This window comes from Procambarus clarkii, unplaced genomic scaffold, assembly GCF_040958095.1.
Source record: "Procambarus clarkii isolate CNS0578487 unplaced genomic scaffold, FALCON_Pclarkii_2.0 HiC_scaffold_187, whole genome shotgun sequence".
In the NCBI taxonomy this organism is placed as follows: domain Eukaryota; kingdom Metazoa; phylum Arthropoda; class Malacostraca; order Decapoda; family Cambaridae; genus Procambarus; species Procambarus clarkii.
The window spans coordinates 437,609-458,733 of NW_027189220.1; the positions used below are offsets into that span (position 1 = coordinate 437,609).

A 21,125-nucleotide genomic window follows, 5' to 3' on the forward strand; every position below is an offset into this window, starting at 1 on the left:
ACAACGAGTCAGTGTGAGGGATGAGGTCTCAGATTGGCGAGACTTCACAAGTAGAGTCCTGCAGGGGTCAGTCCTTGGACCTATACTGTTTCTGATATATGTAAATGATCTCCCAGAGGGTATAGAATCGTTTCTCTCACGGTTTGCTGATGATAAAAAAATTATGAGGAGGATTGAAACAGAGGATGATAGTAGAAGGCTACAAGATGACCTAGACAGACTGAATGAATGACCCAACAAATGGTTGCTAAAGTTCAACCCGAGTAAATGTAAAGTAATGATACTAGGCGGTGGAAATAGGAGGCCAGACAAAGGATACAGAATAGGAAATGAAGTATTTAATGAAACGGACAGAGAGAAAGATCTAAGAGTTGATATCACACCAAACCTGTCTACTGAAGCCCACATAAAGAGAATAACGTCTGCGGCATATACGAGGCTGGCTAACATCAGAACAGCCTTCAGGAACCTGTGTAAGGAATCTTCCAGAATCTTGTACACCACATATGTAAGACCAATCCTGGAGAATCCGGCCCCAGCATGGAGCCCGTACCTTGTCAAGCACAAGACGAAGCTGGAAAAAGTTCAGAGGTATGCCACAAGAATATTCACAGAACTAAGCGGCATGCGTTACTAGGAAAAGCTGTGTGAAATACACCTCACAATACTGGAAGACAGAAGATTTAGGGGAGACATGATCACTACCTAAAAAATCCTAAGGAGAATTGACAGAATAGACAAGGATGAACTGTTTAACACTGGTGGTACGCAAACCAGGGGAAACAGGTGGAAACTGAAATGAGCCACAGAGACGTTAGAAAGAACTTTTTCAGTGTCAGATTAGTTAACAGATGTATTGCATTAGGCAGTGATGTGGTGGATGCTAACTCTATACACAGTTTCAAGTGTAGATATGATAGAGCCCAGTAGGCTCAGGAACCTGTACACTAGTTGATTGACAGTTGAGAGGCGGGACCAAAGAGCCAGAGCTCAACCCCCGCAAGCACAGTTATGTCACATTAAGGACTAAAAGCTTACAGTGGGCTCAGGGCCAAGTGTTCAAGGGGACCCATGGCTAAGTGTTCAAGGGGACCCATTGCTAAGTGTTCAAAGGGGCCCATGGCTAAGTTTTCAAGGGGACCCATGGCTACGTATTCAAGAGGGCCCAAGGCTAACTGTTAAAGGGGGCCCATGGCTAAGTGTTCAAGAGGGCCCAGGGCTAAGTGTTCAAGAGGGCCCATGGCTAAGTGTTCAAGAGGGCCCAGGGATAAGTATTCAAGAGGGCCCATGGCTAAGTGTTCAAGAGGGCCCAGGGATAAGTGTTCAAGGGGGCCCATGGCTAACTGTTCAAAGGGGGGCCCATGGCTAAGTGTTCAAGAGGGCCCAGGGCTAAGTATTCAAGAGGGCCCAGGGCTAAGTGTTAAAGGGGGCCCATGGCTAAGTGTTCAAGGGGACCCAGGGTAAGTGTTCAAGGGGACCCAGGGTTAAGTGTTCAAGGGGGCCCATGGCTAAGTGTTCAAGAGGGCCCAGGGCTAAGTGTTCAAGGGGGCCCAGGGCTAAGTGTTCAAGGGGGCCCAGGGCTAAGTGTTCAAGAGGGTCCAGGGCTAAGTGTTCAAGAGGGCCCAGGGCTAAGTGTTCAAGGGGGCCCAGGGCTAAGTGTTCAAGAGGGCCCATGCAGGGCTAAGTGTTCAAGGGGACCTATGGCTAAGTGTTCAAGGGGGCCCAGAGCTAAGTGTTCAAGGGGACCCATGGCTAAGTGTTCAAGAGGGCCCAGGGCTAAATGTTCAAGAGGGCCCAGTGCTAAGTGTTCAAGAGGGCCCAGGGCTAAGTGTTCAAGAGGGCCCATGTCTAAGTGTTCAAGGGGACCCATTACTAAGTGTTCAAGAGGGTCCAGTGCTAAGTGTTCAAGAGGCCCCAGGGCTAAGTGTTCAAGGGGCCCAGGGCTAAGTGTTCAAGAGGGCCCAGGGCTAACTGTTCAAGAGGGCCCAGGGCTAAGTGTTCAAGGGGGCACAGGGCTAAGTGTTCAAGGGGGCCCAGGGCTAAGTGTTCAAGGGGGCCCAGGGCTAAGTGTTCAAGGGGGCCCAGGGCTAAGTGTTCAAGAGGGCCCAGGGCTAACTGTTCAAGAGGGCCCAGGGCTAAGTGTTCAAGGGGGCACAGGGCTAAGTGTTCAAGGGGGCCCAGGGCTAAGTTTTCAAGGGGGCCCAGGGCTAAGTGTTCAAGAGGGTCCAGTGCTAAGTGTTCAAGAGGCCCCAGGGCTAAGTGTTCAAGGGGGCCCAGGGCTAAGTGTTCAAGAGGGCCCAGGGCTAACTGTTCAAGAGGGCCCAGGGCTAAGTGTTCAAGGGGGCACAGGGCTAAGTGTTCAAGGGGGCCCAGGGCTAAGTGTTCAAGGGGGCCCAGGGCTAAGTGTTCAAGAGGGTCCAGGGCTAAGTGTTCAAGAAAGCCCAGGGCTAAGTGTTCAAGGGGGCCCAGGGCTAAGTGTTCAAGAGGGCCCAGGGCTAAGTGTTCAAGGGGGCCCAGGGCTAAGTGTTCAAGGGGGCCCAGGGCTAAGTGTTCAAGGGGGCCCAGGGCTAAGTGTTCAAGAGGGCCAGGGTAAGTGTTCAAGGGGGCCCAGGGCTAAGTGTTCAAGAGGACCCAAGAGTAAGTGTTCAAGGGGGCCCAGGGCTAAGTGTTCAAGGGGACCTATGGCTAAGTGTTCAAGGGGACCCAGGACTAAGTGTTCAAGAGGGCCCAGGGCTAAGTGTTCAAGAGGGCCCAGGGCTAAGTGTTCAAGAGGGCCTAGGGTAAGTGTTCAAGGGGGCCCAAGGCTAAGTGTTCAAGGGGGCCCAGGGCTAAGTGTTCAAGAGGGCCCAGGGCTAAGTGTTGAAGGGGGCCCAGGGCTAAGTGTTCAAGGGGACCCAGGGCTAAGTGTTCAAGAGGGCCCATGGCTAAGTGTTCAAGAGGGCCCATAGCTAAGTGTTCAAGATGGCCCAGGGCTAAGTGTTCAAGGGGGCCCATGGCTAAGTGTTCAAGAGGGCCCAGGGCTAAGTGTTCAAGAGGGCCCAGGGCTAAGTGTTCAAGGGGACCCAGGGCTAAGTGTTCAAGAGGGCCCATGGCTAAGTGTTCAAGAGGGCCCAGGGCTAAGTGTTCAAGGGGGCCCAGGGCTAAGTGTTCAAGGGGGCCCAGGGCTAAGTGTTCAAGAGGGCCCAGGGATAAGTGTTCAAGAGGGCCCATAGCTAAGTGTTCAAGGGGACCCATGGCTAAGTGTTCAAGATGGCCCAGGGCTAAGTGTTCAAGGGGGCCCAGGGCTAAGTGTTCAAGAGGGCCCAGGGCTAAGTGTTCAAGAGGGCCCAGGGCTAAGTGTTCAAGGGGGCCCAGGGCTAAGTGTTCAAGGGGGCCCAGGGCTAAGTGTTCAAGAGGGTCCAGTGCTAAGTGTTCAAGAGGCCCCAGGGCTAAGTGTTCAAGGGGGCCCAGGGCTAAGTGTTCAAGGGGGCCCAGGGATCAGTGTTCAAGAGGGCCCAGGGCTAAGTGTTCAAGGGGACCTATGGCTAATTGTTCAAGGGGGCCCAGGGCTAGGTGTTCAAGGGGGCCCAGGGCTAAGTGTTCAAGGAGGCCCATGGCTAAGTGTTCAAGGGGGCCCAGGGCTAAGTGTTCAAGAGGGCCCAGGGCTAAGTGTTCAAGAGGGCCCAGGGCTAAGTGTTCAAGGGGGCCCAGGGCTAAGTGTTCAAGAGGGTCCAGTGCTAAGTGTTCAAGAGGCCCAGGGCTAAGTGTTCAAGGAGGCCCATGGCTAAGTGTTCAAGAGGGCCCAGGGCTAAGTGTTCAAGGGGGCCCAGGGCTAAGTGTTCAAGAGGGCCCAGGGCTAAGTGTTCAAGAGAGCCCAGGGCTAAGTGTTCAAGAGGGTCCAGGGCTAAGTGTTCAAGAGGGCCCATGGCTAAGTGTTCAAGAGGGCCCAGGGCTAAGTGTTCAAGGGGGCCCAGGGCTAAGTGTTCAAGAGGGCCCAGGGCTAAGTGTTCAAGAGGGCCCAGGGCTAAGTGTTCAAGGGGACCCAGGGCTAAGTGTTCAAGAGGGCCCAGGGCTAAGTGTTCAAGGGGACCTATGGCTAATTGTTCAAGGGGGCCCAGGGCTAAGTGTTCAAGGGGGCCCAGGGCTAAGTGTTCAAGAGGGCCCAAGAATAAGTGTTCAAGGGGACCCAGGGCTAAGTGTTCAAGGGGACCTATGGCTAAGTGTTAAAGGGGGCCCAGGGCTAAGTGTTCAAGAGGGCCCAGGGCTAAGTGTTCAAGAGGGTCCAGGGCTAAGTGTTGAAGAGGGCCCATGGCTAAGTGTTCAAGAGGGCCCAGGGCTAAGTGTTCAAGGGGGCCCAGGGCTAAGTGTTCAAGAGGGCCCAGGGCTAAGTGTTCAAGGGGGCCCAGGGCTAAGTGTTCAAGAGGGCCCAGGGCTAAGTGTTCAAGAGGGCCCATAGCTAAGTGTTCAAGGGGACCCATGGCTAAGTGTTCAAGATGGCCCAGGGCTAAGTGTTCAAGGGGGCCCAGGGCTAAGTGTTCAAGAGGGCCCAGGGCTAAGTGTTCAAGAGGGCCCAGGGCTAAGTGTTCAAGGGGGCCCAGGGCTAAGTGTTCAAGGGGGCCCAGGGCTAAGTGTTCAAGAGGGTCCAGTGCTAAGTGTTCAAGAGGCCCCAGGGCTAAGTGTTCAAGGGGGCCCAGGGCTAAGTGTTCAAGGGGGCCCAGGGATCAGTGTTCAAGAGGGCCCAGGGCTAAGTGTTCAAGGGGACCTATGGCTAATTGTTCAAGGGGGCCCAGGGCTAAGTGTTCAAGGGGGCCCAGGGCTAAGTGTTCAAGGAGGCCCATGGCTAAGTGTTCAAGGGGGCCCAGGGCTAAGTGTTCAAGAGGGCCCAGGGCTAAGTGTTCAAGAGGGCCCAGGGCTAAGTGTTCAAGGGGGCCCAGGGCTAAGTGTTCAAGAGGGTCCAGTGCTAAGTGTTCAAGAGGCCCAGGGCTAAGTGTTCAAGGAGGCCCATGGCTAAGTGTTCAAGAGGGCCCAGGGCTAAGTGTTCAAGGGGGCCCAGGGCTAAGTGTTCAAGAGGGCCCAGGGCTAAGTGTTCAAGAGGGCCCAGGGCTAAGTGTTCAAGAGGGTCCAGGGCTAAGTGTTCAAGAGGGCCCATGGCTAAGTGTTCAAGAGGGCCCAGGGCTAAGTGTTCAAGGGGGCCCAGGGCTAAGTGTTCAAGAGGGCCCAGGGCTAAGTGTTCAAGAGGGCCCAGGGCTAAGTGTTCAAGGGGACCCAGGGCTAAGTGTTCAAGAGGGCCCAGGGCTAAGTGTTCAAGGGGACCTATGGCTAATTGTTCAAGGGGGCCCAGGGCTAAGTGTTCAAGGGGGCCCAGGGCTAAGTGTTCAAGAGGGCCCAAGAATAAGTGTTCAAGGGGACCCAGGGCTAAGTGTTCAAGGGGACCTATGGCTAAGTGTTAAAGGGGGCCCAGGGCTAAGTGTTCAAGAGGACCCAAGAATAAGTGTTCAAGGGAACCAGGGCTAAGTGTTGAAGGGGACCTATAGCTAAGTGTTCAAGGGGGCCCAGGGCAAAGTGTTCAAGAGGGCACAGGGCTAAGTGTTCAAGAGGGCCCAGGGCTAAGAGTTCAAGAGGGCCTAGGGTAAGTGTTCAAGGGGGCCCAGGGCTAAGTGTTCAAGGGGGCCCAGGGCTAAGTGTTCAAGAGGGCCCAGGGCTAAGTGTTCAAGGGGGCCCAGGGCTAAGTGTTCAAGGGGACCCAGGGCTAAGTGTTCAAGAGGGTCCATGGCTAAGTGTTCAAGGGGCCCCAGGGCTAAGTGTTCAAAGGGGCCCATGGCTAAGTGTTCAAGGGGGCCCAGGGCTAAGTGTTCAAGGGGACCCAGGGCCAAGTGTTCAAGAGGGTCCATGGCTAAGTGTTCAAGGGGCCCCAGGGCTAAGTGTTCAAAGGGGCCCATGGCTAAGTGTTCAAGGGGGCCCAGGGCTAAGTGTCCAAGAGGGCCCAGGGCTAAGTGTTCAAGAGGGCCCAGGGCTAAGTGTTCAAGAGGGCCCAGGGTAAGTGTTGAAGGGGGCCTAGGGCTAAGTGTTCAAGGGGGCCCAGGGCTAAGTGTTCAAGGGGGCCCAGGGCTAAGTGTTCAAGGGGGCCCAGGGCTAAGTGTTCAAGAGGAACCAGGGCTAAGTGTTCAAGGGGGCCCAGGGCTAAGTGTTCAAGGGTGCCCAGGGCTAAGTGTTCAAGAGGGCCCAGGGCTAAGTGTTCAAGGGGGCCCAGGGCTAAGTGTTCAAGGGTGCCCAGGGCTAAGTGTTCAAGGGTGCCCAGGGCTAAGTGTTCAAGAGGACGCAGGGCTAAGTGTTCAAGGGGGCCCAGGGCAAAGTGTTGAAGGGAGCCCAGGGCTAAGTGTTCAAGGGGGCCCAGGGCTAAGTGTTCAAGAGGACCCAGGGCTAAGTGTTCAAGGGTGCCCAGGGCTAAGTGTTCAAGAGGACCCAAAGCTAAGTGTTCAAGGGGGCCCAGGGCTAAGTGTTCAAGGGGGCCAAGGTCTAAGTGTTCAAGGGGGCCCAGGGCTAAGTGTTCAAGAGGGCCCAAGAATAAGTGTTCAAGGGGACCCAGGGCTAAGTGTTCAAGGGGACCTATGGCTAAGTGTTAAAGGGGGCCCAGGGCTAAGTGTTCAAGAGGACCCAAGAATAAGTGTTCAAGGGAACCAGGGCTAAGTGTTGAAGGGGACCTATGGCTAAGTGTTCAAGGGGGCCCAGGGCAAAGTGTTCAAGAGGGCACAGGGCTAAGTGTTCAAGAGGGCCCAGGGCTAAGAGTTCAAGAGGGCCTAGGGTAAGTGTTCAAGGGGGCCCAGGGCTAAGTGTTCAAGGGGGCCCAGGGCTAAGTGTTCAAGAGGGCCCAGGGCTAAGTGTTCAAGGGGGCCCAGGGCTAAGTGTTCAAGGGGACCCAGGGCTAAGTGTTCAAGAGGGTCCATGGCTAAGTGTTCAAGGGGCCCCAGGGCTAAGTGTTCAAAGGGGCCCATGGCTAAGTGTTCAAGGGGGCCCAGGGCTAAGTGTTCAAGAGGGCCCAGGGCTAAGTGTTCAAGAGGGCCCAGGGCTAAGTGTTCAAGGGGGCCCAGGGCTAAGTGTTCAAGAGGGTCCAGTGCTAAGTGTTCAAGAGGCCCAGGGCTAAGTGTTCAAGGAGGCCCATGGCTAAGTGTTCAAGAGGGCCCAGGGCTAAGTGTTCAAGGGGGCCCAGGGCTAAGTGTTCAAGAGGGCCCAGGGCTAAGTGTTCAAGAGAGCCCAGGGCTAAGTGTTCAAGAGGGTCCAGGGCTAAGTGTTCAAGAGGGCCCATGGCTAAGTGTTCAAGAGGGCCCAGGGCTAAGTGTTCAAGGGGGCCCAGGGCTAAGTGTTCAAGAGGGCCCAGGGCTAAGTGTTCAAGAGGGCCCAGGGCTAAGTGTTCAAGGGGACCCAGGGCTAAGTGTTCAAGAGGGCCCAGGGCTAAGTGTTCAAGGGGACCTATGGCTAATTGTTCAAGGGGGCCCAGGGCTAAGTGTTCAAGGGGGCCCAGGGCTAAGTGTTCAAGAGGGCCCAAGAATAAGTGTTCAAGGGGACCCAGGGCTAAGTGTTCAAGGGGACCTATGGCTAAGTGTTAAAGGGGGCCCAGGGCTAAGTGTTCAAGAGGGCCCAGGGCTAAGTGTTCAAGAGGGTCCAGGGCTAAGTGTTCAAGAGGGCCCATGGCTAAGTGTTCAAGAGGGCCCAGGGCTAAGTGTTCAAGGGGGCCCAGGGCTAAGTGTTCAAGAGGGCCCAGGGCTAAGTGTTCAAGGGGGCCCAGGGCTAAGTGTTCAAGAGGGCCCAGGGCTAAGTGTTCAAGAGGGCCCATAGCTAAGTGTTCAAGGGGACCCATGGCTAAGTGTTCAAGATGGCCCAGGGCTAAGTGTTCAAGGGGGCCCAGGGCTAAGTGTTCAAGAGGGCCCAGGGCTAAGTGTTCAAGAGGGCCCAGGGCTAAGTGTTCAAGGGGGCCCAGGGCTAAGTGTTCAAGGGGGCCCAGGGCTAAGTGTTCAAGAGGGTCCAGTGCTAAGTGTTCAAGAGGCCCCAGGGCTAAGTGTTCAAGGGGGCCCAGGGCTAAGTGTTCAAGGGGGCCCAGGGATCAGTGTTCAAGAGGGCCCAGGGCTAAGTGTTCAAGGGGACCTATGGCTAATTGTTCAAGGGGGCCCAGGGCTAAGTGTTCAAGGGGGCCCAGGGCTAAGTGTTCAAGGAGGCCCATGGCTAAGTGTTCAAGGGGGCCCAGGGCTAAGTGTTCAAGAGGGCCCAGGGCTAAGTGTTCAAGAGGGCCCAGGGCTAAGTGTTCAAGGGGGCCCAGGGCTAAGTGTTCAAGAGGGTCCAGTGCTAAGTGTTCAAGAGGCCCAGGGCTAAGTGTTCAAGGAGGCCCATGGCTAAGTGTTCAAGAGGGCCCAGGGCTAAGTGTTCAAGGGGGCCCAGGGCTAAGTGTTCAAGAGGGCCCAGGGCTAAGTGTTCAAGAGGGCCCAGGGCTAAGTGTTCAAGAGGGTCCAGGGCTAAGTGTTCAAGAGGGCCCATGGCTAAGTGTTCAAGAGGGCCCAGGGCTAAGTGTTCAAGGGGGCCCAGGGCTAAGTGTTCAAGAGGGCCCAGGGCTAAGTGTTCAAGAGGGCCCAGGGCTAAGTGTTCAAGGGGACCCAGGGCTAAGTGTTCAAGAGGGCCCAGGGCTAAGTGTTCAAGGGGACCTATGGCTAATTGTTCAAGGGGGCCCAGGGCTAAGTGTTCAAGGGGGCCCAGGGCTAAGTGTTCAAGAGGGCCCAAGAATAAGTGTTCAAGGGGACCCAGGGCTAAGTGTTCAAGGGGACCTATGGCTAAGTGTTAAAGGGGGCCCAGGGCTAAGTGTTCAAGAGGACCCAAGAATAAGTGTTCAAGGGAACCAGGGCTAAGTGTTGAAGGGGACCTATGGCTAAGTGTTCAAGGGGGCCCAGGGCAAAGTGTTCAAGAGGGCACAGGGCTAAGTGTTCAAGAGGGCCCAGGGCTAAGAGTTCAAGAGGGCCTAGGGTAAGTGTTCAAGGGGGCCCAGGGCTAAGTGTTCAAGGGGGCCCAGGGCTAAGTGTTCAAGAGGGCCCAGGGCTAAGTGTTCAAGGGGGTCCAGGGCTAAGTGTTCAAGGGGACCCAGGGCTAAGTGTTCAAGAGGGTCCATGGCTAAGTGTTCAAGGGGCCCCAGGGCTAAGTGTTCAAAGGGGCCCATGGCTAAGTGTTCAAGGGGGCCCAGGGCTAAGTGTTCAAGGGGACCCAGGGCCAAGTGTTCAAGAGGGTCCATGGCTAAGTGTTCAAGGGGCCCCAGGGCTAAGTGTTCAAAGGGGCCCATGGCTAAGTGTTCAAGGGGGCCCAGGGCTAAGTGTCCAAGAGGGCCCAGGGCTAAGTGTTCAAGAGGGCCCAGGGCTAAGTGTTCAAGAGGGCCCAGGGTAAGTGTTGAAGGGGGCCCAGGGCTAAGTGTTCAAGGGGGCCCAGGGCTAAGTGTTCAAGGGGGCCCAGGGCTAAGTGTTCAAGGGGGCCCAGGGCTAAGTGTTCAAGAGGAACCAGGGCTAAGTGTTCAAGGGGGCCCAGGGCTAAGTGTTCAAGGGTGCCCAGGGCTAAGTGTTCAAGAGGGCCCAGGGCTAAGTGTTCAAGGGGGCCCAGGGCTAAGTGTTCAAGGGTGCCCAGGGCTAAGTGTTCAAGGGTGCCCAGGGCTAAGTGTTCAAGAGGACGCAGGGCTAAGTGTTCAAGGGGGCCCAGGGCAAAGTGTTGAAGGGAGCCCAGGGCTAAGTGTTCAAAGGGGCCCAGGGCTAAGTGTTCAAGAGGACCCAGGGCTAAGTGTTCAAGGGTGCCCAGGGCTAAGTGTTCAAGAGGACCCAAAGCTAAGTGTTCAAGGGTGCCCAGGGCTAAGTGTTCAAGGGGGCCAAGGTCTAAGTGTTCAAGGGGGCCCAGGGCTAAGTGTTCAAGAGGGCCCAAGAATAAGTGTTCAAGGGGACCCAGGGCTAAGTGTTCAAGGGGACCTATGGCTAAGTGTTAAAGGGGGCCCAGGGCTAAGTGTTCAAGAGGACCCAAGAATAAGTGTTCAAGGGAACCAGGGCTAAGTGTTGAAGGGGACCTATGGCTAAGTGTTCAAGGGGGCCCAGGGCAAAGTGTTCAAGAGGGCACAGGGCTAAGTGTTCAAGAGGGCCCAGGGCTAAGAGTTCAAGAGGGCCTAGGGTAAGTGTTCAAGGGGGCCCAGGGCTAAGTGTTCAAGGGGGCCCAGGGCTAAGTGTTCAAGAGGGCCCAGGGCTAAGTGTTCAAGGGGGCCCAGGGCTAAGTGTTCAAGGGGACCCAGGGCTAAGTGTTCAAGAGGGTCCATGGCTAAGTGTTCAAGGGGCCCCAGGGCTAAGTGTTCAAAGGGGCCCATGGCTAAGTGTTCAAGGGGGCCCAGGGCTAAGTGTTCAAGGGGACCCAGGGCCAAGTGTTCAAGAGGGTCCATGGCTAAGTGTTCAAGGGGCCCCAGGGCTAAGTGTTCAAAGGGGCCCATGGCTAAGTGTTCAAGGGGGCCCAGGGCTAAGTGTCCAAGAGGGCCCAGGGCTAAGTGTTCAAGAGGGCCCAGGGCTAAGTGTTCAAGAGGGCCCAGGGTAAGTGTTGAAGGGGGCCCAGGGCTAAGTGTTCAAGGGGGCCCAGGGCTAAGTGTTCAAGGGGGCCCAGGGCTAAGTGTTCAAGGGGGCCCAGGGCTAAGTGTTCAAGAGGAACCAGGGCTAAGTGTTCAAGGGGGCCCAGGGCTAAGTGTTCAAGGGTGCCCAGGGCTAAGTGTTCAAGAGGGCCCAGGGCTAAGTGTTCAAGGGGGCCCAGGGCTAAGTGTTCAAGGGTGCCCAGGGCTAAGTGTTCAAGGGTGCCCAGGGCTAAGTGTTCAAGAGGACGCAGGGCTAAGTGTTCAAGGGGGCCCAGGGCAAAGTGTTGAAGGGAGCCCAGGGCTAAGTGTTCAAGGGGGCCCAGGGCTAAGTGTTCAAGAGGACCCAGGGCTAAGTGTTCAAGGGTGCCCAGGGCTAAGTGTTCAAGAGGACCCAAAGCTAAGTGTTCAAGGGGGCCCAGGGCTAAGTGTTCAAGGGGGCCAAGGTCTAAGTGTTCAAGGGGGCCCAGGGCTAAGTGTTCAAGAGGGCCCAGGGCTAAGTGTTCAAGAGGACCCAGGGCTAAGTGTTCAAAGGGGCCCAGGGCTAAGTGTTCAAGAGGACCCTGGGCTAAGTGTTCAAGGGGGCCCAGGGCTAAGTGTTCAAGGGGGCCCAGGGCTACGTGTTCAAGGGTGCCCAGGGATAAGTGTTCAAGAGGACCCAGGGATAAGTGTTCAAGGGGGCCCAGGGCTAAGTGTTCAAGGGGGCCCAGGGCTAAGTGTTCAAGAGGACCCAGGGCTAAGTGTTCAAGGGGGCCCAGGGCTAAGTGTTCAAGAGGGCCCAGAGCTAACTGTTCAAGAGGACCCAGGGCTAAGTGTTCAAGGGGGCCCAGGGCTAAGTGTTCAAGAGGGCCCAGGGCTAAGTGTTCAAGAGGACCCAGGGCTAAGTGTTCAAGGGGGCCCAGGGCTAAATGTTCAAGGGGGGCCCATGGCTAAGTGCTCAGGAGGGCCCAGGGCTAAGTGTTCAAGAGGACCCAGGGCTATGTGTTCAAGAGGGCCCAGGGCTAAGTGTTCAAGGGTGCCCAGGGCTAAGTGTTCAAGGGTGCCCAGGGCTAAGTGTTCAAGAGGACGCAGGGCTAAGTGTTCAAGGGGGCCCAGGGCAAAGTGTTCAAGGGGGCCCAGGGCTAAGTGTTCAAGGGGTCCCAGGGCTAAGTGTTCAAGAGGACCCAGGGCTAAGTGTTCAAGAGGGTCCAGGGCTAAGTGTTCAAGGGGGCCTAGGGCTAAGTGTTCAAGGGTGCCCAGGGCTAAGTGTTCAAGAGGACTCAAAGCTAAGTGTTCAAGGGGGCCCAGGGCTAAGTGTTCAAGGGGGCCAAGGGCTAAGTGTTCAAGGGGGCCCAGGGCTAAGTGTTCAAGAGGGCCCAGGGCTAAGTGTTCAAGAGGACCCAGGGCTAAGTGTTCAAAGGGGCCCAGGGCTAAGTGTTCAAGAGGACCCTGGGCTAAGTGTTCAAGGGGGCCCAGGGCTAAGTGTTCAAGGGGGCCCAGGGCTAGGTGTTCAAGGGTGCCCAGGGATAAGTGTTCAAGAGGACCCAGGGCTAAGTGTTCAAGGGGGCCCAGGGCTAAGTGTTCAAGGGGGCCCAGGGCTAAGTGTTCAAGAGGACCCAGGGCTAAGTGTTCAAGGGGGCCCAGGGCTAAGTGTTCAAGAGGGCCCAGGGCTAACTGTTCAAGAGGACCCAGGGCTAAGTGTTCAAGGGGGCCCAGGGCTAAGTGTTCAAGAGGGCCCAGGGCTAACTGTTCAAGAGGACCCAGGGCTAAGTGTTCAAGGGGGCCCAGGGCTAAGTGTTCAAGAGGACCCATGGCTAAGTGTTCAAGGGGGCCCAGGGCTAAGTGTTCAAGGGGGCCCAGGGCTAAGTGTTCAAGAGGACCCATGGCTAAGTGTTCAAGGGGGCCCAGGGCTAAGTGTTCAAGGGGGCCCAGGGCTAAGTGTTCAAGAGGGCCCAGGGCTAAGTGTTCAAGAGGACCCAGGGCTAAGTGTTCAAGGGGGCCCAGGGCTAAGTGTTCAAGAGGACCCATGGCTAAGTGTTCAAGGGGGCCCAGGGCTAAGTGTTCAAGGGGGCCCAGGGCTAAGTGTTCAAGGGGACCCATGGCTAAGTGTTCAAGGGGGCCCAGGGCTAAGTGTTCAAGGGGGCCCAGGGCTAAGTGTTCAAGGGGGCCTATGCTAAGTGTTCAAGGGGGCCCAGGGCTAAGTGTTCAAGAGGACCCAGGGCTAAGCTTGAAAGTGTCATTGAGCCGTACTGATTGAACAAGGACAGAATTTTACAGCCCCCGTGGCGTAGTGGTAAGACGTTCACATGGTGTTTCGCAAGCGCTTTAGCCTGGGTTCGTATCCTAGCCGGGGAGAATTTACTGGGCGCCAATCCTTAACTGTAGCGTCTGTTCACCCAGGAGTGAATGGGTTGTTAAACGATTTGTCGGGTCGTATCCCGGGTAATATTAGGATTAAGGACCTGCCCGAGACTCCTCGCGGGCTGGTGGCTCTGCAACACTGTAAGAACTTTTGTATATATAAATATAAACCAATAATAATTACTGAGAGCATTGTAATGTCGACGATCGTCTCCACTAAGGGCATTGAACGATATATATATGAAGGTGTTGTTAATGGTATGTTTTATACGTAACTTGATAAAGTTTACTCTGAAGTTTGGAAACTTGAACTGCATATTTTGTGTATATTTATACAGAGGAATGTTTCAATTCTCTACTTTTACAAAAGAATTTTGTGCAATTTGTCTAATTTTTTTAACATTGATTTGATTAAAAAATTGTTTGTATAATTTTCTGTATTTCAGGTTTAATCATTGTTGTGAAGGTGAACCAATTGGGACAGTTCCCTCAGGGAGTCACATAATTCAAGTAAGATAAATATGGAGGACGATAATATTACAAGAGCTGCGGGAATTCTGCGTGTCCATTAAACTGTGAATGAATGTAAAAGACACTCAGGCATACAAGGTAGTTAGTTGGGCCAGATTCACGAAGCAGTTACGCAAACACTGACGAACCTGTACATCTTTTCTCAATCTTTGGCGGCTTTGTTTACAATTATTAAGCAGTTAATGAGCTCCGAAGCACCAGGAGGCTGTTCATAACAATAACAACAGTTGATTGGTTAGTTTTCATGCTTGTAAACTTTTTAATAAATGTAACCAAAGCCGTAAAAAATTGAGGAAAAATTGTACAGGTTCGTAGGTACGCACTTACCCCTCACTTACCTTCCCTGGTGGTATTAACAACCAGTCCCCCTCACTTACTCTCCCTGGTGGTATTAACAACCAGTCCCCCACACTTACCTTCCCTGGTGGTATTAACAACCAGTCACCCACACTTACCCTCCCTGGTGGTATTAACAACCAGTCCCCCTCACTTACTCTCCCTGGTGGTATTAACAACCAGTCCCCCACACTTACCCTCCCTGGTGGTATTAACAACCAGTCCCCCACACTTACCCTCCCTGGTGGTATTAACAACCAGTCCCCCACACTTACCCTCCCTGGTGGTATTAACAACCAGTCCCCCACACTTACCCTCGCTGGTGGTATTAACAACCAGTCACCCACACTTACCCTCCCTGGTGGTATTAACAACCAGTCCCCCACACTTACCCTCCCTGGTGGTATTAACAACCAGTCCCCCACACTTACCCTCCCTGGTGGTATTAACAACCAGTCCCCCACACTTACCCTCCCTGGTGGTATTAACAACCAGTCCCCCACACTTACCCTCCCTGGTGGTATTAACAACCAGTCCCCCACACTTACCTTCCTTGGTGGTATTAACAACCAGTCCCCCACACTTACCCTCCCTGGTGGTATTAACAACCAGTCCCCCACACTTACCCTCCCTGGTGGTATTAACAACCAGTCCCCCACACTTACCCTCCCTGGTGGTATTAACAACCAGTCCCCCACACTTACCCTCCCTGGTGGTATTAACAACCAGTCCCCCACACTTACCCTCGCTGGTGGTATTAACAACCAGTCACCCACACTTACCCTCCCTGGTGGTATTAACAACCAGTCCCCCACACTTACCCTCCCTGGTGGTATTAACAACCAGTCCCCCAGACTTACCCTCGCTGGCCTCAATACTGATTATGACGGCAGGAATATAATTACAAAATTATTACATGTATAAATGAGTGTGTGGGAGACGATATGAGTGTGAGTGAGAGGAGATGAGTGAGAGGGAGAAGAGATGAGTATGAGGGAGAGGAGATTAGTGTGTGGGAGAGGAGATGAGTGTGAGGGAGAGGAGATGAGGGAGAGGGAGAGGAGATGAGTGTGAGGGAGAGGAGATGAGTGAGAGGAGATGAGTGTGAGGGAGAGGAGATGAGTGTGAGTGAGAGGAGATGAGTGTGAGGGAGAGGAGATGAGTATGAGGGAGAGGAGATGAGTATGAGGGAGAGGAGATGAGTATGAGGGAGAAGAGATAAGTGAGAGGGAAAGGAGATGAGTGTGAGGGAGAGGAGATGAGTGAGAGGGAGAGGAGATGAGTATGAGGGAGAGGAGATGAGTGAGAGGGAGAAGAGATGAGTATGAGGGAGAGGAGATAAGTGAGAAGGAAAGGAGATGAGTGTGAGGGAGAGGAGATGAGTGAGAGGGAGAGGAGATGAGTGTGAGGGAGAGGAGATGAGTATGAGGGAGAGGAGATGAGAGCAAGTGAGAGGAGATGAGTGTGAGGGAGAGGAGATGAGTGAGAGGGAGAGGAGATGAGTGTGAGGGAGAGGAGATGAGTGTGAGTGAGAGATGAGTGTGAGGGAGAGGAGATGAGTATGAGGGAGAGGAGATGAGTGTGAGTGAGAGGAGATGAGTGTGAGGGAGAGGAGATGAGTATGAGGGAGAGGAGATGAGTGAGAGAGAGAGGAGATGAGTGAGAGGGAAAGGAGATGAGTGTGTGGGAAAGGAGATTAGTGAGAGGGAGAGGAGATGAGTGTGAGGGAGAGGAGAAGAGTGTGAGTGAGAGGAGATGAGTGTAAGGGAGAGGAGATGAGTATGAGAGAGAGGAGATGAGTGTGAGGGAGAGGAGATGAGTGAGAGGGAGAGGAGATGAGTGTGAGGGAGAAGAGATGAGTGAGAGGGAGAAGAGATGAGTATGAGGGAGAGGAGATGAGTGTGAGAGAGAGGAGATGAGTGTGAGGGAGAGGAGATGAGTATGAGGGAGAGGAGATGAGAGCAAGTGAGAGGAGATGAGTGTGAGGGAGAGGAGATGAGTGTTGGAAATTTCCAACACTAATAAACTACTATTGTATTATAATAAATCTTTATTATTATATACTAACTACAGTAGTCACTAAATTTACTAACAGTAGTGTCAACATAAACTAGCCATTGTATCTGCGTATTAATGCTAGAATTCTCACGAAATAGAGCAGCAAACATTGCGTCAGATAATGTCTAGTTAAAGACATTTATTACCAATGTATTAGAGAATTGAATGTGGTTCTCTAAAATCATCAGTATTCCGTGTGATAAATACTTACGGATAACATAACTCCCAATAATCCTAAATCGAGAGTTTTTAGTTACAATTGTTATCAAGTAATAGTTTTTTTTGTCACGCGCGAATGCCATGCAGAAAACTAAAATCTTCTCCATTTCTCGTTTAACACCATAAGACGAGAAAGCGTTAATATTTAAATCCCTATAATTGCAACCCAGTCCTCATTAAAGTATTTCAGCCACAATTGCACGAAAAAGTATTATTCGTGATCAATAATTTCTGTGGTGAATGCGAGACGCGGGTTGGGGGAGACGGCGACGCCATTGTAGAGCGAGCGTGCCTGGACAGCGGGCGAGAGAGAAGGGTCCTGGCGTCAAGAGTGGCGAGACACGTGGGTTGGGGGAGGCGGCGACGCCATTGTAGCCACTGTTTGGTACCCGTGCCTGGAAGAGGAGGCTGGCTAGGCTAGGCCGCAGTATCCATAAGAATTAGTTAACGTGAACGGCTCAGAAGTTGGACCTTACTTCAATGGAGGAGAGAGGGAGCAGAGAGTAGGGAGTGCAAGCAGGGAGTGCCAGCAGGGAGTGCCAGCAGGGAGTGCCTGTAGGGAGTGACTGCAGGGAGTGCCTGCAGGGAGTGCCAGCAGGGAGTGCCAGCATGGAGTGCCAGCAGCCCAGCAAACAATTTTAGGTTGCCACAACATATCTGGAAAGTATTTGAAAGGATTGGAAACGTTTGTTTTATCGTATCAGATACGATATTGTGTGTGGACTTAAATAGGTTTCCACAACTTATAACCAAAACCTTCGTATCTAACACTAACTTGAGATGTTGTGGCAACTTTACAATCCTAACATGAGTCATTCATAATCCATTCATATACCAATATGAATCTCTTGTGAAAGGTTTGAGCCTATAATCTGAACCCTTTTCACATCTTTGTGTTTAAAGTTAAATTTCTTGAAATTAAATTATATTATTTTATATTATATTATTATTTTTATTATATTTTATTTTATATTATATTATTATTTTCAATTTAAATATTAAAACCAATTTAAGGGTAAAAAAATTAATAATTTATATTTCTTTTATTATTTACTAACAATTATAATTATTTACTAACGGAGAGAGGGAAGGCTGTACGGCGGAGAGTGGCAGCGGTGGCGGACAGTGGCGGCGGTGGCGGAGAGTGGCGGCGGTGGCAGATAGTGGCGGCTGTGGCGGACAGTGGCGGCGGTGTGGACAGTGGCGGCGGGCGGACAGTGGCTGCTGTGGCGGACAGTGGCTGCTGTGGCGGACAGTGGCGGCGGTGGTGGAGAGTGGCGGCAGGCGGACAGTGGCGGCGGGCGGACAGTGGTGGCGGTGGCGGATAGTGGCGGCGGGCGGACAGTGGCGGCGGTGGTGGACAGTGGCGGCGGGAGGACAGTGGTGGCGGTGGCGGACAATGGTGGCGGTGGCGGACAGTGGTGGCGATGGCGGATAGTGGTGGCGGTGGCGGACAGTGGTGGCGGTGGCGGACAGTGGTGGTGGTGGCGGACAGTGGTGGCGGTGGCGGACAGTGGTGGCGGTGGCGGACAGTGGTGGCGGTGGCGGACAGTGGTGGCGGTGGCGGACAGTGGTGGCGGACAGTGGTAGTGGTGGCGGACAGTGGCGGCGGGTGGACAGTGGCAGCGGGCTGACAGTAGTGGCGGTGGCGGACAGTGGCGGCGGGCAGACAGTGGTGGCGGTGGCGGACAGTGGCAGCGGGCGGACAGTGGTGGCGGTGGCGGACAGTGGCAGCGGTGGCGGACACTGGCGGCGGGCGGACAGTGGTGGCGGTGGCGGACAGTGGCGGCGGTGGCGGACACTGGAGGCGGGCGGACAGTGGTAGTGGTGGCGGACAGTGGCGGCGGGTGGACAGTGTCGGCGGGTGGACAGTGGCAGCGGACGGACAGTAGTGGCGGTGGCGGACAGTGGTGGCGGGCAGACAGTGGTGGCGGTGGCGGACAGTGGCGGACACTGGCGGCTGTGTCTGGCGGTGGCGGACAGTGGCGGCGGTGGTGGCGGGCGGTAGTGGTGGGTGGTCGTTGGCGGTGGCGGGCGGCGGCGGCTGTGATGGGTGGTGGCGGCTGGTGGCGGTGGTGGTGGCGGTGATGGCGGCTGGTGGTGGTGGTGGTGGTGGCGGCTGGTGGCGGTGATGGTGGCTGGTGGTGGGCGGTTTTGGCTGGTGGTGGCGGCGGTGATGGGTGGTGGCGGTGGTGGTGGGTGGTGGTGGCGGTGGTGATGGGTGGCGGCGGCTGTGGTGGGTGGTGGCGGTGGCGGCGGTGATGGCGGGTGGTGGTGGTGGTGGTGGTGGGTGGTGGTGGCGGCTGTGGTGGTGGCGGGTGGTGGGTGGCGGCTGGTGGTGGTGGGTGGTGGCGGTGGCGGCTGGTGGTGGCGGCTGGCGGCTGGTGGTGGTGGGTGGTGGCGGTGGCGCCTGGTGGTGGCGGCTGGTGGTGGGTGCTGGCGGTGGCGGCTGGTGGTGGCGGGTGGTGGTGGCGGGTGGCGGCTAGTGGTGGTTGGTGGTGGCGGCTGGTGGTGGGTGCTGGCGGTGGCGGCTGGTGGTGGTGGGTGGTGGCGGGTGGCGGCTGGTGGTGGTGGGTGACGGCTGGTGGTGGTGGGTGGTGGTGGCTGGTGGTGGCGGCTGGTGGTGGCGGGCGGCGGTGGTGGGTGGCGGCTGGTGGCGGTGGCGTGGCGGCTGGTGGTGGCGGTGGCGGCTGGTGGCGGCGGGTGGCGGCTGGTGGTGGTGGTGGGTGGTGGCGGTGGTGGGTGGTGGCGGGTGGCGGCTGGTGGTGGTGGGTGGTGGCGGGTGGCGGCTGGTGGTGGTGGGTGACGGCTGGTGGTGGTGGGTGGTGGTGGCTGGTGGTGGCGGCTGGTGGTGGCGGGCGGCGGTGGTGGGTGGCGGCTGGTGGCGGTGGCGTGGCGGCTGGTGGTGGCGGTGGCGGCTGGTGGCGGCGGGTGGCGGCTGGTGGTGGTGGTGGGTGGTGGCGGTGGTGGGTGGTGGCGGGTGGCGGCTGGTGGTGGTGGGTGGTGGTGGGTGGTGGCGGCAGTGGTGGGTGGTGGCGGCTGGTGGTGGTGGGTGGTTCTGGGTGGTGGTGGGTGGTGGCGGGTGGCGGCTGGTGGTGGTGGTGGGTGGTGGCTGGTGGTGGGTGGTGGCGGGTGGTGGCTGGTGGTGGGTGGCGGCAGGTGGCGGCTGGTGGTGGGTGGCGGCTGGTGGTGGGTGGCGGCTGGTGGTGGGTGGTAGCGGGTGGCTGGTGGTGGGTGGTGGCGGGTGGCGGCTGGTGGTGGGTGGTGGCGGGTGGCGGCTTGTGGTGGGTGGCGGGTGGTGGTGGCGGGTGGCTGCTGGTGGTGGGTGGTTGTGGTGGCGGCTGGTGGTGGGTGGTGGCGGGTGGCGGCTGGTGGTGGGTGGTGGTGGGTGGCGGCTGGTGGTGGGTGGTGGCGGGTGGCGGCTGGTGGTGGGTGGCGGCTGGGGGCAGGTGGCGGCTGGTGGTGGGTGGTGGCAGGTGGCGGCTGGTGGTGGGTGGCGGCTGGTGGTGGGTGGTGGCGGGTGGCGGCTGGAGGTGGGTGGCGGCTGGTGGTGGGTGGCGGCTGGTGGTGGGTGGCGGCTGGTGGTGGGTGGTGGCGGGTGGTGGCGGGTGGTGGGTGGCGGCTGGTGGTGGGTGGTGGCGGCTGGTGGTGGGTGGTGGCGGGTGGTGGCCGGTGGTTGGTGGTGGGTGGTGGCGGGTGGTGGGTGGTGGGTGGTGGCGGCTGGTGGTGGGTGGTGGCGGGTGGCGGCTGGTGGTGGGTGGTGGCGGGTGGTGGTGGGTGATGGTGGGTGGTGGCGGGTTGAGGTGGGTGGTGGGTGCTGGCGGGTGGTGGCTGGTGGTGGGTGGTGGGTGGTGGCAGGTGGCGGCTGGTGGTGGGTGGTGGCGGCTGGTGGTGGGTGGTGGGTGGTGGCGGCTGGTGGTGGGTGGTGGGTGGTGGTGGCGGCGGGTGGTGGTGGCAGGTGGTGGTGGCGGGTGGCGGTGGCGGGTGGCGGGTGGCGGCTGGTGGTGGTGGGTGGTGGTGGGTGATGGCGGGGGTGGGTGGTGGTGGGTGATGGTGGGTGGTAGTGGGTGGTGGTGGGTGGTGGTGGTGGCGGCGGGTGGCGGCGGGTGGCGGCTGGTGGCGGCCAGCTGGGACACACCCTTCACCAATGAAGGTCTGAGCACAACTAACCATGTGTCTCTCACCACCAGCCCAGTGTTGGCAGCTCGCACTCTCAAAATGTTTCCTTCAAAGATTGTATATTATCTTTGAACAACAAGTTTGATTATCAAGGAAATAATGCATATATTATTGTCACATTAATACTGTGCAATATCTTATTACATTCCTGCTAAATAATTATAATTTGAAACAGGACAAAAAATCCAACATATATATATAAAAACCAACATTAGAGATCACGAGGACTAGGCCTCGCCTGTGACCACACATCCTGCCTCCCTGGCCTGCTACCCTCTCACACCTCACACTCTTAACTCACTCTCACTCTCAATTACTCTTACGCACTATTACTCACTCTTACTCTCAATCAGTCTTACACACTATTACTCACTCTTACGCACTATTACTCACTCTTACTCTCAGTCATCCTTACTCACTCTTACTCACTCTCATACTCACTCTTACTCTCATACTCACTCTTACTCTCTGTCACTCTTACTCTCATACTCACTCTTACTCTCTGTCACTCTTACTCTCATACTCACTCTTACTCTGTCACTCTTACTCTCTGTCACTCTTACTCTGTCACTCTTACTCTTTGTCACTTACTCTCTGTCACTCTTACTCTCTGTCACTCTTACTCTCTGTCACTCTTACTCTCTGTCACTCTTACTCACTCTCAGTCACCCTTACCCATTTATACTCACTCTCTCACTCTTACTCTCATACTCTTACTCTCAATCACTCTTACTCTCACTCTTATTCTCAATCACTCTTACTCCCAATCACTCCTACTCCCAATCACTCTTACTCTCATTCTTACTCTTACTCACTCTTACTCTTACTCCCAATCACTCTTACTCTCAATCACTCTTATTCTCAT

The 21,125-nt window shown here is 55.7% G+C and overlaps 1 protein-coding gene across 1 annotated transcript; it reads right to left on the minus strand.

Annotated features, from left to right (window-relative positions):
* Positions 1-1,920: 1,920 nt before the first annotated feature.
* Positions 1,921-12,388, minus strand: LOC138361127 (A-kinase anchor protein 5-like). The gene is made up of 3 exons (XM_069320570.1): positions 12,025-12,388; positions 10,800-11,477; positions 1,921-2,327 (listed from the first exon to the last, which is right to left on the minus strand). The coding sequence occupies exons 1-3, from the start codon at positions 12,386-12,388 to the stop codon at positions 1,921-1,923; spliced, it is 1,449 nt and encodes a 482-aa protein (XP_069176671.1).
* Between the last annotated feature and the right edge of the window lie 8,737 nt (positions 12,389-21,125).

Excerpts from the sequence above, each read along its gene's own strand:
- LOC138361127 (XM_069320570.1), bottom strand. The coding sequence starts at position 12,388 with ATGGGTCCTCTTGAACACTTAGCCCTGGGCCCCCTTGAACACTTAGCC. Across the intron at positions 11,478-12,024 it reads CCTTGAACACTTAGCCCAGG|CCCTGGGTCCTCTTGAACAC; the intron begins GTCCTCTTGAAC and ends TTGAACACTTAG. Across the intron at positions 2,328-10,799 it reads CCTTGAACACTTAGCCCTGG|CCCTGGGCCCTCTTGAACAG; the intron begins GCACCCTTGAAC and ends TTGAACACTTAG.